Source organism: Zalophus californianus, chromosome 16, assembly GCF_009762305.2.
Source record: "Zalophus californianus isolate mZalCal1 chromosome 16, mZalCal1.pri.v2, whole genome shotgun sequence".
In the NCBI taxonomy this organism is placed as follows: Eukaryota; Metazoa; Chordata; class Mammalia; order Carnivora; family Otariidae; genus Zalophus; species Zalophus californianus.
The window spans coordinates 29,269,671-29,284,801 of record NC_045610.1 but is presented as its reverse complement, the minus strand read 5'-3'; the positions used below and the strand labels follow the sequence as shown (position 1 = coordinate 29,284,801).

The following is a 15,131-nucleotide window of genomic DNA, read 5'->3' as shown; positions in this document are numbered from 1 at the left end:
AGCCTTACCTAGAGTTACGGGAATTACGAATCTGTCAAACCGAGTGCAACTATTCTCTTTGAGGCAGGCATTGTTTTACTCATTTGTATCGCTCTAACTCCTTGCTGGCTTCAGACGCTTTGTAAATTTTCAGTATGTTTGTGGAATAGAAAAGAATTGGTTGAGGGGCACCTGGGTGGCTCAGTCGTTAAGCGTCTGCCTTCAGCTCAGGTCATGAGCCCAGGGTCCTGGGATCGAGCCCCCGACTCGGCAGGAAGCCTGCTTCTCCCTCTCCCACTCCCCCTGCTTGTGTTCCCTTTTCTGCTGTGTCTGTCTCTGTCAAATAAATAAAGTCTTTAAAAAAAAAAAAGAATTGGTTGACAGTATAGTCATAGGCACTTGAATTACAAAATCCTTAGTCTCCTTCCTTAATTAGCTCCTTGGCAGAAGCAAGTGTCCCCAAACTGGAGGAGCAAATACAGAGCAGAAATGTGAGGGCAGGGGAAATATTCTAAGCTGTCAAAAAGCCTAGAGGTCTAACAGGAATTTTCACTGTGTGCACACGTGCGCGCGCGCACACACACACACACACACACACACACACACTCGCTGCTCCAGTATCAGGCCAAATTAACGTGTCATTAGCCCTGAGTCAACAGAAAGGCCCCCACATCATCCCACCTCCTGGCCACTGAGCCGTCAGCCCTGCAGGGACATCAGTGAGGGGAGGAGCCTATAGACCTGAAGCCACCAGCTTTCTTGCTTCTGTCTCCGCTTTGGGAGGGAAGCTAGTTTGGTTTTTCTTTGGGAGGACAGAGCCACTGCGGACTTATTTTGTACACCTGTGGTTTCCTTTAGATTCGGTGCTCTCCTGGGGACCTTTCCTGTACAGCATGGTGAGTAGATGAGTTCCCACCTCTGCACCCTCCGTGGTAAGCCGCGCAGCTGATCTCTCCTGGCTCTGTGCCCAGGACAAACAGCCTAGCTGGGTTTGCCTAGGAGGTTGACACTGCTCCCTGTGGGCAAATTTAATGAACCGTCAGCCCAGTTCCCCATTGCTCTGGGTCTAAGAAACACAATGTTTAAAGTCTCCCCAACTTTTTATGATAAAAATTTTCACCTGTGCAGAAAAGTTGAAAGATCCCTGTGAACACCCATATACCCACCATCTGGCCTCCGCTCACGTTTTGCTCTATTTCTTTCACCAGTGACAACGTGACTGACCGTACACTTTCACCTATAGGTCTTTACCCTCCCACTCTCTCTCACCCGTCCCCGGCTGTGGTGATGCCAGATCTGTGTCTCTGAGCAATGTGGAGCTTTTCGTTCTTGGTTTGCATTCCAGTCGCTTCTCGACGACCAAGGCCTGGCAGAGGTGTCTCAGGTTGCAGAGGATGTCCTGGATGCTGTGAATAAGGGGCTCTACAAAGAGGCCACCCAGCTGTGGGGGAAAGCAGAAATGGTCATTGAACAGGTAAGGAGACACGCTCGGGGGCAGCCCGCTTGCCGTGTTCCCGTGGAGCCAGGGTCCCCTGGTTGGTGCTGTCAGGGCTTGGGTCTCTCCTGAGACTCCCCTCAGATCTGAAAATGATCACGTGCTAAATGATAAAGCCGACGAGTCTGAGCAGTGACAAGCTCAGAAAGCCGGCCCAGGCCTGCAAGACCCACTTGTCCCTTGACCAAATGTATGGACACTATAAGAAACAATATGTCTTGCAGAAGGAAATGTTTGAATCCTCACCAGGCAACATGTCCGCAGTGAGCCAGGAGGGAAGAATGCACAGTCGAGGACGAGTGTGCAGGACCCTGCTTAGCCCTCTTCTCCCTGTAAATTAACACGTGGGCCCTTGGTTTTCTCCAGCATCTGAGATCCACTTGGACGAGCTGCTCACTACCCACCCCCACCCCCCGAGATCGGGCTGACAGCTGGTCTCAGAGCTGCATTTCTTTCTGGTCCAGGCACATTTACAAAGTTAAAGCTGTCCTTGGATAAGATGGAGAGCCTGTCGCCTTTCTGTTAGGCAGCTTTGATAATGGATAAATAAAACAAACAGCCAAATATCATTCTGTATTTCAGAACACGGATGGGGTGAACTTCTATAACATCTTAACTAAAAGCACTCCCACATCTGCAGTGAAGTCGAGCCTAGAATTCACCCAGAGCCCCCTAGGTAAGTGAACCTTGACGTTGCTAGACCCCGTCTCTGTCTCCATGCAAGAGGGAATCAGTTCTTTTAGCTTTATTGACATAATTTACATACCACAAAACTCACCCATTTTAAGTGTATGATTCCGTGGTTTTAGTGCATTCACAAAGCTGCACAGCCATTACCACAATCCAGCTCTAGAAATTTCCACCATGCCAGAAAGATCCCGTGTCCCCTGGCAGTCAGTTTCCGTTCCCACGCCCAGCCCCAGGCAGTCACTAATCTGTGTTTCTAGATACGGACGTTTCATATAAATGGAACCATGCAGCAGGTGGTCTTTTGCATCTGGCTTCTTTCGCTTACCATAGTGTTTTTGAAGTTTGGAAACCACCTTCTGCACATTACACGTTACAGTCCTTCTGAAGGCTGGATTGAGCTGTCTTTCAGCTGACCCAGCTTCACCGTGGATGCTGAATGCCTGGTGTCCTCCCTCCGTAGGAGGCCTGTAAAGGCTTCAGGAGCCTCTAGATTCCACTTCTCAGCTGATTTCCTTTGGCCGTGCTGGATAATCTCAATGGCCCCAAAGTACATAAAGTGCAGCAATCAAAATTAATAAAGCATCTCCACTTTCAATGTCTTTCTGGCTTTCTTCCTCCATCTGGGGTGAACGAAGGTGACGCTTTTCGTTTTCCAGCTGAAAACCTCCCTCTTAGACACTATCTTTCCCGACCGCTTGGGAAAGGTGTGCTCTTGGTCGTATTTCCAGTCCTTTGACTCACTGGGTACCAGTTTGTTTCAGTTCACCTTTACCAGCGCCACGTGAGACACCTACAACAGAATACCTTAAGTCAGCTCATGAACGGTCCCATCAGAAAGAAGCTCAAAATTATTCCTGAGGATTGCTCCTGGGGAGGTACTTCTGTGACCTAATTAAGGGCCATTTGTGGGGTTGCAGGGCAGTAGAGGGGCCAGTTCAAAGGCCTAAGTTTGAAGAATGATGGGTTTTGGCGGTGGTGATGATAGGTTGCTGGTAGGACAGCATTACTGGCCACATTTTATAGATGAGCAAACATAATGTGCCCAAATTGGTTCAGAATAAGAGGTTGGTAGGGAAGTGGGTGGGGAGGGAAATGAAATGATGGGTTAGGTGTTGATAAATCTTGTTGCAGCCAGGTTATGGGCACTTGGGAATCCTCTTACTCTTCTGACTTGTTATCAGTTTGAGGTTTTCCATAATAAAAAAAAAAATCAAGATTAAAAAAAGTCACGCCCAAAGCCACAGTTGGTTATGGGTATGACTTCCAGACCAAGGTCCTTTGGGGCAGGTTTTGACCAGCTCCCCAGCCCGGCTCCCCCCCAATCCTGATGCTGGATGTAGTTCCAGGGTCTACTGTATTCTGTTCTGGGGACCATATTAGGAATTGTGGGGGGCAAGGGGCACTGCCCAGTGTAGTCCCCTTACCCATGGTTTGGCAGACCATGACTGATAGAGAAAGCTCCGTGGCCCCAGCTGTGTCTGGTCCGGAAAGGACAAACTTGCCGGCCGATACCCAGGGCTTGAGCTCCAGCGTGCAGTTAAGCCTCCGCACGTGGAGCCCGCCGGTCCGTGCTCACACCCCGCCTGCCACTGACTGGCTCGTTCACCCTGGCCATGTATCTCAGCCTCTCGGAGCCTCATTCGCTTTAACCTAACTGCACATGTTAGGACTCTGTACCTCCCAGTTTACTAGAGGGAGAAACCACCTTAACTTGACAATGGCAAGGCCTCCAGTATCTTGTAGGTCCTCTTTAGTGTACAAAAGTTCTTTTGGAAACCTCCCTTTTTCCTTACCCCCAACTCCAGAGCATATAGAGGGAGTATATATCCTTGATGACAAGGAAATGCGATCTTGTTTGTAAAGTGCTTGCGGACAGAAATGAATAGTAGCTACTGTTTTTTTGTTTGTTTGTTTGTTTTTGAGATTTTATTTATTTATTTGCTAGAGAGAGAGAGCATAGGCGAGAAAGAGTGAGCGAGAGTACAAGCAGGGGGAGCTGCAGGCAGAGGGAGAAGCAGGCTCTCCACCGAGCAGGGAGCCCGATGCAGGACTCGATCCCAGGACACTGGGATCATGACCTGAGCTGAAGGCAGCCGCTTAACCGACTGAGCCACCCAGGCGTCCCTAGTAGCTACTGTTATTGTGGGGTTCAGTGTCACGGTGATGACAGTCAGGAATCCGCCAGGGGTGCGGTGCCGACCATCTTCTCTTGCCTGGGGCTTATCGGCCTCATCCTCCCCGTGGCTTTCCTGAGGGCTAGCTCTGCACCGGTTTAGGTCTGATTTGGTTTATCACTAGGGTAGCCCCACTTGTGGCCCTGGTGTTACTTAGCAAAGGAGGAAAACTAACACCTGCCCCAATGCAGAGATTGTTCCCTGAGAGGACCGGCCTAACGAGTATTTTGTGAGGCTCCCTGTTTGCTTGGCCATTAGCCTTCAGGAGACTGGCTCCGGGCCTGGATTTCTGGGTGGTCGGTACCTGTTGGTGAAGCACAGTGGTTACTTTGGGTGCCAGAGCCCAGGAGGCTCTGGTCTGAAAGGTGCCCCGTGTTCTGGCAGATTGAAGGCTCTTACCTCTTTCTCTTTCCTCACGTGCAGGCCAGTCTGCCAGTGTCTTCCAGAACATGGAGGGGGACTTCATGAAGCCGGTCATCAGCATTGTGGATGAGCTGCTGGAAGCAGGGGTCAATGTGACCATTTATAATGGACAACTCGATCTCATCGTGGACACCATAGGTAAGGAACACGCTCCGAGGGGCACCTGGAGGCAGTTCCGTGGGGTGAGCTGGAAGGGAACTGGCCCTGGCCAGACATGCCAGTCTTGGGGCTGTGGACATTGAAATGCCTGGAGGAAGGCCATTTCCTGTTACGTTCATCTGCCCCGACCTTGACCTCTTTGAAGAGGACGGAGCTTTTGAGGCAGTTGTTGAATGTAGGTGAGGTTTGATGGGGTGAGGTCCGGAGCTGACGGCCAAGAAAGAATTCTTTTTTGTTTTTTGTTTTTTTCAAGAAAGAATTCTTGAGACGTCTTTGGTGCAAAAAGGTGGTTTTATGAAAGCACAGGAACAGGCCCTGTGGGCAGAAAGAGCTGCTGCTTCAGGGTTGTGAGGGGTGACTGATTATATACGCTGGAGTTGGGGGTAAGGAAAAAGGGAGGTTTTCAAAAGAACTTTTGTATGCTAAAGAGGACCTACAACATACTGGAGGCCTTGCCATTGTCAAGTTAAGGTGGTTTCTCCCTCTGGTAAAGCAATAATTTTAAAACAGTTGGGAGTTTCCTTCTGCAAGTTAGGTGATTGATAAGAATGCTTTTTTTCTTGTAAATCATGAAGACATTTGTAAACTGAGGGAGGCGCTGGTCTTGCTAGACTGTGATCTCTGTTAGTTAAACATTTGTTTTTCCTTCCCTTAGCTTTAGGGCAGCGGGGAGTACCTGAGGAATGTCACACAGATCCCACCTGGGGGTAGGGGGCCAGTTTGCAGGGTGTCAGCTTGTGCTTGCCCTCAGCTAGCCTTCTGCGCCCTCATCATGGTGACCCCTTAGAGAAGCCTGGGCCTGCCAGATTTTGAGTCCCTTACGTATGATTAAGAAATGCACAACACCTACTCCCACCACAAATAGAAAAGGAGACCTTTTCCTGGCCATGGGGTCAATGCACTGTTGAGTTGAGTTTTTGTCACTGTCCCAGTAGGTGGTAAGCTCTGCAAGCTGAATTGAAACTAAACCCTGCAGATTCTACACGTGAGGACCCAGGGGAAATGGCCTTTGGGGTTCTGTTTCAGTAAGACTAGGTAAAGACTGAGAGGCAGGTTCTCAGAACCAGCAGGTAAATCGAGGCACACAGTCTGACAGGTATGATGCACCTCTTGAGGTCACCGGGATTGAATATTTCCGCCACTTGTAAGCCAAGGGCACTAAGGCCACTTTGAAATGGTTCTGTGTTTCTTCCATGACCTGCCCAGTGATCCACGTTAGCACCTTCCGACCCTGAGACCTCTCAGTCCTCCGGAGAGTCCTGCCACCTCCAGAGGTCCCCACTTGCCTTGCTTCAGCGCGAACGGCGGTGGGAAAGGCAGAGGCAAAAGCAGTCAAGCTTCTCAGCGTTTAGGTTTCTCCCAGGTATCTTTGGGCATCACTGGGAGTTTGCTGCAAAGGCAGTCTCAGGCCCCACCCAGACCTACCAACTCTGAATTCGCATTTTAACCAGATCTCGGGATGGGTTCTATGCGCATCACAGTTTGGGAACGGGCGCGAAGTGATGGGATCTAGATTTTTGTTTCTACCCCACCCAGCTATTGATGCCAGGCCCTGCTCTTTCCCTCTCGCCAGGTCAGGAGGCCTGGGTGCGGAAACTGAAGTGGGCAGAGCTGCCCAAATTCAATCAGCTGAAGTGGAAGGCCTTGTACAGTGACCCGAAGTCTTCAGAAACGTCTGCTTTCGTCAAGTCCTACAAGAACCTGGCTTTCTACTGGATCCTCAGAGCCGGGCACATGGTGAGGCCGCGTCCCTCAGCCTTTGTGGCAGGCTCTCAGCTGCTCTGAGGGTGAAGCCATGGGCAGTTGATTATGCGCTGAGTGCACTGCCTGGACTGGCCTTAGAAGAAGTGATTTGTTTTAGGGAGTGTTTCCAGTTCTCTAATGAAATCCTGCTATTAGTGCTTCAGTCCTTTGAATCTAGAGATCCTCATTTAAAACTAAATCCTTCTGAGAGCATTAAGCTGGGCTCTATCTTTTACTCTTTAGCTTAAATGAGTTTAATGTTACTTTCCTCTTAATCATTTGTCTTGGGGGAAGAAGGGAGAAATTGTCTTTCCCTAACATTTTTGGGGAGCGAAAACCAAAGTTAGCGCTCTGGAAAGCTGAGTCGCAGTGCATGGTACAAGGTAGGGGGAGTGTTCGAGCAGCAGTAGCTTCCAGATTTCCAGTTTGGAAGAGGCTTTGTGTGCAAAGATGAGGTTGTCTCACTCCTGCACTTGATAAGCGAACACACTGTCTCCCCTTAGGTCGTAGGTTGACTGAGTGGCTATCCATGGGCTAAGGGAGATTCTGGAGGGATAAATCCACTGTAAACACACACGTGTGTGCACATACGCACGCAGACACCTGCAAAGGCGCCCAAGGGGTTGGGTGCTTCCCTCACAGTTAGGCTTTGGTCTGGCCACTTACATGCAGGTTCTCTCTTCTTCCCAGGACAGTGCTTTCCTGGAGGAGATTCACTGGGAGGGGTGGTAAGGTGCCCTGTGGGCGGCTCTCTCCACTTGGTCCCCTGGTGCTTAGGACAGAATCTCCATAGAGAAGGGGCTGAGGGGTGGTGGTCTGGCTAGAAAACTGGTCTTTAAGCTCCGTTTGTACATCAAGCACATATAGCGTGTTTACTTGGATGGCCGAGGAGATGCTAAGAGAGATTTCAGCAGGAACTAAAGTGCCCTCTCCAGAAACCACTCCTTAGGGGTATTATCTAGGCAAGGAGGAGGTGTAGGAGCAAGAAAAACAGCATTGGCAGGTCCAACGGAGCCTCAGGAGGGGCCCTGGGGAGAGATGAGGCCGGGGACGCCTTGTTAGGGAGCTCACACGTATCCCGAAAGCAACGGCGTGCCATTGAGGGTCTTACAGCAAAGGAGTGAAATTGCCAGATTTGTCTAAGAAATGGCATTCTAGCAACAAAGGTTTGGTCTGCTTCCCCAACTGATGGGGCGCCCCCACAGGGGATGAGACCGGGGCAAATAGCCGATTTAAATCGCTTTTTTTTTTTTTTAAGATTTTTTTTATTTATTTGACAGAGAGAGCACAAGCAGGGGGAGCGGCAGCAGAGGGAGAGGGAGAAGCAGGCTTCCTGCTGAGCAGGGGGAGCCCGATTCGGGGCTCAATCCCAGGACCCTGGGATCATGACCTGAGAGGAAGGCAGACGCTCAGCTGACTGAGCCACCCAGGCGCCCCTCTAAGATGCTCTTATAGTAATCGAGGAGGGAGAGAAGTAGAGGAATTTGATAGTGTCAGAAGGGAGAACTGGCCGGACTTGATACCTGTTCGCCGGTAGAACCGCCGTGTAGGATGCTCATAAGGCAACTGAATATATACACTGTGTATATATGGTCCAGAGTCAAATTTTTGCTCTTGGAGAGATTTGGGAGTCGAATGTGAAAAAGGCCAGGGACAGACCTGTATTTAAGAGGCAGGAAGTGAAAGAAGGACCTACAAATGAGACTTGAGAGAGGGCAGCCAGAAAAGGAGGAGGGAGACCAGGGACGTGGGTATCCACAGTCGCCAGGGGCCAGTGGTGTCGCAAGCTGCCACCATCTCAGATAAAGGAGCGAAGTGCCAGCAGTGATTCGGGCACAGTGGTATCCGTAGTGCTCGTGGCAAGCGCTTTCGGTGCAGTGGCAGGCCTGGAAGCCAGCACGGAAAGGGTGCAGTAGATGAATGGGCAGTGAGGGAGGGAAGACAACTTCCCCTCAGGAACCGGAAGGAGGAGGAATCTGCCCTTTTAAGAAACTTCATCTGAAGAGACCATGAACAAGGCAGCAGGACCCAGGGTTAGGAGGGCATTTTGTTAGGGCTTGCTTTTTTTTTTTTTTTTTTAAGATTTTATTTATTTATTGAAGACAGAGACAGAGGGAGAGACAGAGAGAGCGTGTGTGTGCACGCATGAGCAGGAGGAGGAGGAGGAGCAGAAGCAGACTCCCCGTGGAGCAGGGAGCCTGATGCGGGGCTCGATCCCAGGGCCCTGGGATCATGACCTGAGCTGAAGGCAGACGCTTAACGACTGAGCCACCCAGGCAACTCCCTGTTGGGGCTTTAAGTATTCTGAGTACCCTCGGTATCAACTAGGGAGGAAGCTAGTAGGAAGTCTTAGGGCACAGTGCTGTGAGAAGGGTCCCCGCAGGGGCAAGTGGGAGGGGAGGGAGGAAGGGGAGGGGAAGGAGAGCACATGCTCTTGCTCATATGCTGGAGTTCAGGCCCGTTTCCTCTGGCTTGTCACGGAGAGAACCGAGACATCAGTTGGGGCAGCCTTAAAATAGCTCCTGGAAACTGGTATTAAATTATCCCCAACCACCTCCCCTTTAGTTGATGAAATGTCTTTTTGGTATACTCCACTGTGCCTGTGCCTCCAGGGGACCTTGCTGGGCAAGAGGACTGGGGACAGCAGTGTGCCATAGAGAATCATGGACCCATGGGCTTTCAGAATTTGGGGCCGTCAACTGGATGCCCATCTTTATGGAGGAGAAACTGAGGCCTCTGTCCTTCCCCTTTCCGATGGTGTGTGGGAAGGGGGTTTATAAAGGAATTACTTGAAAAATCTAAGGGATGGGGTGCTTGGCTGGCTCAGGCAGTAGGGCGTGTGACTCTTGATCTCAGGGTCATGAGTTCAAGCCCCGCGTTGGATGTGGAACCTATTTGAAAAATTTAAAGGAAAAACAAAAGAAAATTGAGTAATAATAATACCAAAATGGGGTGCCACCCAAACAAAGCATCTTGTTCGTTTGTTGTATCTGTTGACAGATTTGCTATTAGCTTCCCTCTATTTTGTACTCCATTCCCAGAGAATCCTTTAAAATGTTTAGAATCTCCCCTCTTCCTTGAACAGGCTAGGTCCTGGTAACGTAAGCACAGGTCTTCTAAGGCAATCAACAGGGACGCCTTGGGGGGCTCAGTCAGTTGAGTGTCCGACTCTTGATTTTGGCTCAGGTCATGATCTCAGGGTCATGGGACCAAGCCTTGGGTCGGGCTCTGCCCTCAGTGGGGAGTCTGCTTGGGATTCTCTCTCTCCCTCCCCCCCCACTCGTGCTCGCTCTCTCTCTCTCTCTCTCTCTCTCTCTCTAAAAATCAATCGATCAATCAATCAACAGATCAGCCCCAAATGGAATGGTAGGTTCTTTCCTAAATGCTGACTACTTTAGACCCCTGCAACCTGGCTTCTGTCCCGTGCAGGGGTCATTTCTCAGATGGGACCCTCCCGTAAGGGGTGCATTCAGGTGCAGATGTCCTCCTAGGCCGTGTCGTGGAGCCAGCACTCCTCCTGGGAGCAGGGTCTCAGGATGTCGCCCCTGAACCCAGAACGTGGAGTGTGGACTCGGATACTGTTTGGTTCTAGGTTCCTTCTGACCAAGGGGACATGGCTCTGAAGATGATGAGAATGGTGACTCAGCAGGAGTAGCACGGCCTGGCGGTGACTTGCTGGGCTCTAGGGCTTGGGGGCCCAGAGTGAGGACCCGGGAAGCACCGGTCTCCCGCGAACCCAGCTGCCTGTACCCGTGAAGGTTCCTGCCCGTGTGTCCAGAGAACAGACTCGCTGCCTCCGTGGCAACTTGGAAATCATCTCTGCTTCTGAAAAACCCCCATTTTTTTTTCCAACGGATTTGCTTTAATCAAAATGAAGAGCTGAAATAGGTTGACATTTTGGTATGACAAAAGTAAAGGATGTGATGTATGGGGAGAAAAAGAAATACAGGTCAACAAAGTAAACACCCTTTTCCTCCCTTCCCTGGGACAAGCTGTTATCAGTTTAGTGTCCATCCTTGCAAGCCTTTTTTTTTTTTTTGCTATATATGCCTATATATTTTTTACAAAAATGGAATCATTACTGTATGTTGTTTGACTACCTGGCTCACATATCAGTTTGCCCTAAACACCTCTTCATGTCAATAAATATTCTCCTGTAACATTTTTAATAGCTGCTGAGCATTCCATTTTGTGGATGTACCACAATGCGCAACTGTTTCATGTGAGCAATGTCTAGTGTGTCTGCTGTAGAAAGTGCTCTGGTGATTCATCCTGACAGTTCTATTTTATACACATCCTTCTTATTTTCTTACAGCAAATTCCTAAAGGCACAATGGTTTAGTCAAAGAATGACAGCTTCTCTTTAAAAATTGAAATGATGTCTTTAATTTAAAAATCAGGACTTCTAAGTTTTCATTTGCAGCCCACGGTCTGCAGAAGGGATGTCATAATTTCTATGATGCCCCTGAAAGAAACACTGTGTCTTGTGGTTGTGGGGCTCAGTTATTAAAAACCAAGCCCAGGTCTTCCCGTGGAACGTGAGGAGAGTGGGTTTTTTTGGTTTGTTTATTTGTTTTTTGAGGAGAGTGTTAATAGTGGGTTATGCATCTGAAACTAATAATGTGCTATATGTTGGCTAATCGAATTTAAATTTAAAAAAAGATAGTGGGTTATGTCTACATGACCATCCCCCTCGGACCTGAGACTAAAGCAGGCTTCTTGGGCAGAGGCACCCTGCACTTACCTGTGGTTCGCTATTGGGGAGAAAGCATTCCTGTGTGCCCCTGGATATGGAAAAACATGACAGTCTTATGCTGGATCCCGCTGGACCCCCCACCAGTGCATATTGTTCTCCTGTTGCTTCTGCGGGGTGTCCTTTGCTGGAAGAAAATTTAGCCACGAGTATGACTCCTTACCGGGTCTTGTGAGTCCTTCTGGCATTGAACTACAACACATTTGAATTCCCAACCTCACAGTGTCTCTTTCATTAGAAGTTAGGGTGTTAGGGGGCACCTGGCTGGCTCAGTTGGTAGAGTATGTGACTCTGGATCTTACGGTCTGAGTTTAAGCCCCATGCTGGGTGTAGAGCCTAATTTAAAAAAAAAAGGAAGTTAGGGTACTAGTTGGGAAGGAATCTGAGTTTGAACATTAGGATGGCCACATGGGCAGATTCCAGTGAATTCCAGATTCCTCAAACGTTTTTTGCCACTAGAAGCAGCCCTTCCATCCCTGCCCAAGGAAGTCAATCTCCTCCTGTCACCAATTCCAAGATGCCCAAAGCCCTCTTCCCCCTACATTACATTCACTCTCAATCCACACCCAGGCCTTCATGGGACGTTCCCTGTGATCAGTTCACGTGGGGATGAAGTCTGGGGCTTAGTTTACCAATAGTTCTGCACTGGTGGGCATGCATCACCTGAGAGTGGACAGAGTGGAAATCCTCCCGGGGGACAGAACTTGGGACAAGGTACCTATTTGTTCATTTTGCCTGGAAGGAGAGATGGTCAGAAGAAAGGGTCCATACCAAATCATCATTTGGCTGGGTAGTTGGACTTGGAAAGAACACAAGTGAAAAATCCAAAGGCCTGAGGAAGAGGTATGAGGTTAGACCTTTGAATGGCAGAATATGAAGCTACCTTGTGTTCCACGTGAATGCTCACCAAAGGGTAGAGGAAGATTTTACTAATCAAATGGATAGAACGACCCATTCTGTAGACATCGGCCAGCCTCCTTCCCCAGCAACTCCTGGGGACTCAATGCCAACCGAAGTAGCCATATTGACAGCAATGGAGGTTATACATTTGCTCTTGGACATGGACTTGTGCTCACCAAGAGTGACCTGGCCACAGCTGCTGCTGAGTACCTAATCTGCCAGCACAAGAGACAACACTGAGCCCCTGATATGGTGTCATCGCCCGAAGGGATCAGCCAGCTACCTGGTGTTAGGTTGATTACATTGGACCACTTTCATTATGAAAAAGGCAGCAAGTTGTTCTTATTGGAATTGACACTTGCTCTGGACATAGATTTGCCTTCCCTGCCCACAGTGCTTCTGCCAAAACTGCCATCTGTGGCCTTAGAGAATGTGTCATCTGCCATCACGGTATTCACAGCACACGGAATGCAGAAGTGGGTTCATGCTCTTGGCATTCACTGGTCTTACCATGTTCCCCCATCAACTTGAAGCAACTGCCCTGACACATGGTTGAATGAGTTTTTGAAGATTAGGTTACAGTACCAGCTAGGTGGCGATACCTTGCAGGGCTGAGGCGATATCCTTCAGCATGTGGTATATGATCTAAATCAGCATTGTGCTTCTCCCACACCCTGGATCCAGGAGCCCAGGAATCAAGGCATAAAAATGAAAGTCACTCCTCTCCGTATCAGCCCTGTTGATCCAACAGTGAAATTTTTGCTTCCCATTCCTGCAACTTTAGCCTCTGCGAGTCTAGAAGTCTTAGTTACAAAGGGAAAAATGCCTTCACCAGGAGACACAGCAAAGATGGTCTTGAAATGGAGCTTGAGGCTGCCATCTGGAGTGTTTGGGCACTGAATAAACAGGCAAAAGTACTGGCTGGGGTGATCCTGACTATCAAAGGGAATTTGGGTTGTTACTACATAGCGGGGATAAGTCAAGAGAATGCCAGAGATCCTTTGTGGTACCTTATAGTACTCGCATAGCCTCTGATTAAAGTCAAAGGAAAACGATAATAACCCAATTTATACTGGTAATGGCCTACACCCTCCACAAAGGTTTGGGTCATTCCACCAGGCGAGGAACTATGACCGAGGTGCTTGCTGAGGACAAAAGAAATAAGTAGCGAATGATGGTAGTTATAAATACTAGCTAGGACCTCATGACCTGTTGCAGAACAAAGACTGTAATAGTTACGAGTATTTCTTCCTTATTGTGATTCGAATATATTTTAATAAATATTAGCCAAATTTTTTAAATCTCTTCTCTCAACGCTTTATCTTCTAATTTAAGATGTGCTCATAATAAATGACTTTATGTGTAAGTATTTAAGTTATAAGAGGAGTATGAACCAGCTCGGAAAAGAATGCACATTCTCCAAAGACAAACAAGGGTCTCTGGGGAGGTCAGTGTGGTTTTGGCCGTACGGGGGATTTTGTATCGTGTTGCGCAGAAGCGTGATTTTGTTACTGTCTTTATTTGGAGAGTGAGTCTGGTTTAGGGCAATCTGTACAGGTGCCAAGTTGAAAAGGGATGGACGGTGAGGTCTTTGTAATGTTTCCACTTGCCTAGGCCAAATTATATTTTCCAGAATTACCTTTCCTGTATGTTTCTGATTAGAACGGCCCACAAGACTAGAGATTCTCATGGAGATTTGGAGGATGGAAATGAGACAGCGGCCAATTTTAGCTCAAACATGCTGTCATCTATCTGCCTGCTCAGCCCATTAGCAGCCAGGCCTGCCACGGCTCCACCTTCCCTTGGATCCTCCTGGAGCATCTCTGCCTCTTGGGCCAGGTGAGTGTGCTTAGCTCTGTGATGAGGACCCAGCTAGCATGAGTTTCTGTCCCGTGGACTGTCCTCATGGACTCTAGCTCACGGGATTCAGACTGCTCTTCTTTCTCTACTTTATCTCTACTGTCCCTTTCTGACTTCCGGCCCTCTGTCCCTCAATCCCCAGCATCACATTTTGAAGGCACCAGCCTGAGGAGGACTGCCCACCCAGCTCCTACACTGCATGAGTCCAATCCCTACACATGCGTATGCGCACACATGCACGTGCATGCACAGAGTTCCACTTCTCTGATTGAATCCTGACTGATACCATAAATTAGATTCAGTTATTCTTTAATGGATGCAGAGTTCCCCACAACCGGAATCTGCATGTATGACAATGCCTTTCTGTTCTATACATTGAGCAGCAACTTAATCAGATGCAGAGCCCTGGGTCACATCTCGCCTTCACTGTGGGCATCAACTGTTGCCGAGAAATTTGAAACCAACTTGACTTTGGGTTTTTTGTTTGTTTGTTTTACTTTTATAAACACTTAATTTTGATACCTTGATGCTGTACACTTCTTTGTTTAATCTTATAGATTGGTAACTTCAGGTGGCACATTGATGTTTGCAGTTTTTTTTTTTAAGATTTTATTTATTTATTCGATAGAGAGAGAGAGTGACAGCTAGAGAAGGGAACACAAGCAGGGGGTAGCGGGAGAGTTAGAAGCAGGCTCCCGGCTGAGCAGGGAGCCCGATGCAGGGCTCCATCCCAGGACCCTGGGATCATGACCTGAGCTGAAGGCAGACGCTTATCAACTGAGCCACCCAGGTGCCCCGATGTTTCTAGTTTTTAATTAATTTTGCTTGATATTTAGTGAGCTTTTTGTGGTTTTCTTTAGTGAGTTGTTTTTTGTTTTGTTTTGTTTTGTTTTGTTTTGTTTTTGAGAGAGAGAGGGTGAAGAGGGAGGGGCAGAGGGAGAGGGAGTGAGAGAAT

At 48.6% G+C, this 15,131-nt stretch overlaps 1 protein-coding gene across 2 annotated transcripts in view; it reads left to right on the top strand.

The window, feature by feature from the left end:
• SCPEP1 (serine carboxypeptidase 1) overlaps positions 1-10,832 on the top strand; it is a 33,107-nt gene extending 22,275 nt beyond the window's left edge. Inside the window, exons 7-13 of one of the 2 annotated variants that reach the window (XM_027567693.2) lie at positions 838-875; positions 1,325-1,453; positions 2,057-2,150; positions 2,926-3,039; positions 4,762-4,899; positions 6,494-6,657; positions 10,256-10,832. In XM_027567693.2, coding sequence (XP_027423494.1) covers positions 838-875; positions 1,325-1,453; positions 2,057-2,150; positions 2,926-3,039; positions 4,762-4,899; positions 6,494-6,657; positions 10,256-10,318 — 740 coding nt within the window. In that variant the 3' untranslated portion in view covers positions 10,319-10,832. The remainder of the gene's footprint in view (positions 1-837; positions 876-1,324; positions 1,454-2,056; positions 2,151-2,925; positions 3,040-4,761; positions 4,900-6,493; positions 6,658-10,255) is intronic. The other variant, XM_027567694.2, reaches the window with a different exon arrangement.
• The last annotated feature ends 4,299 nt before the right edge of the window (positions 10,833-15,131 follow it).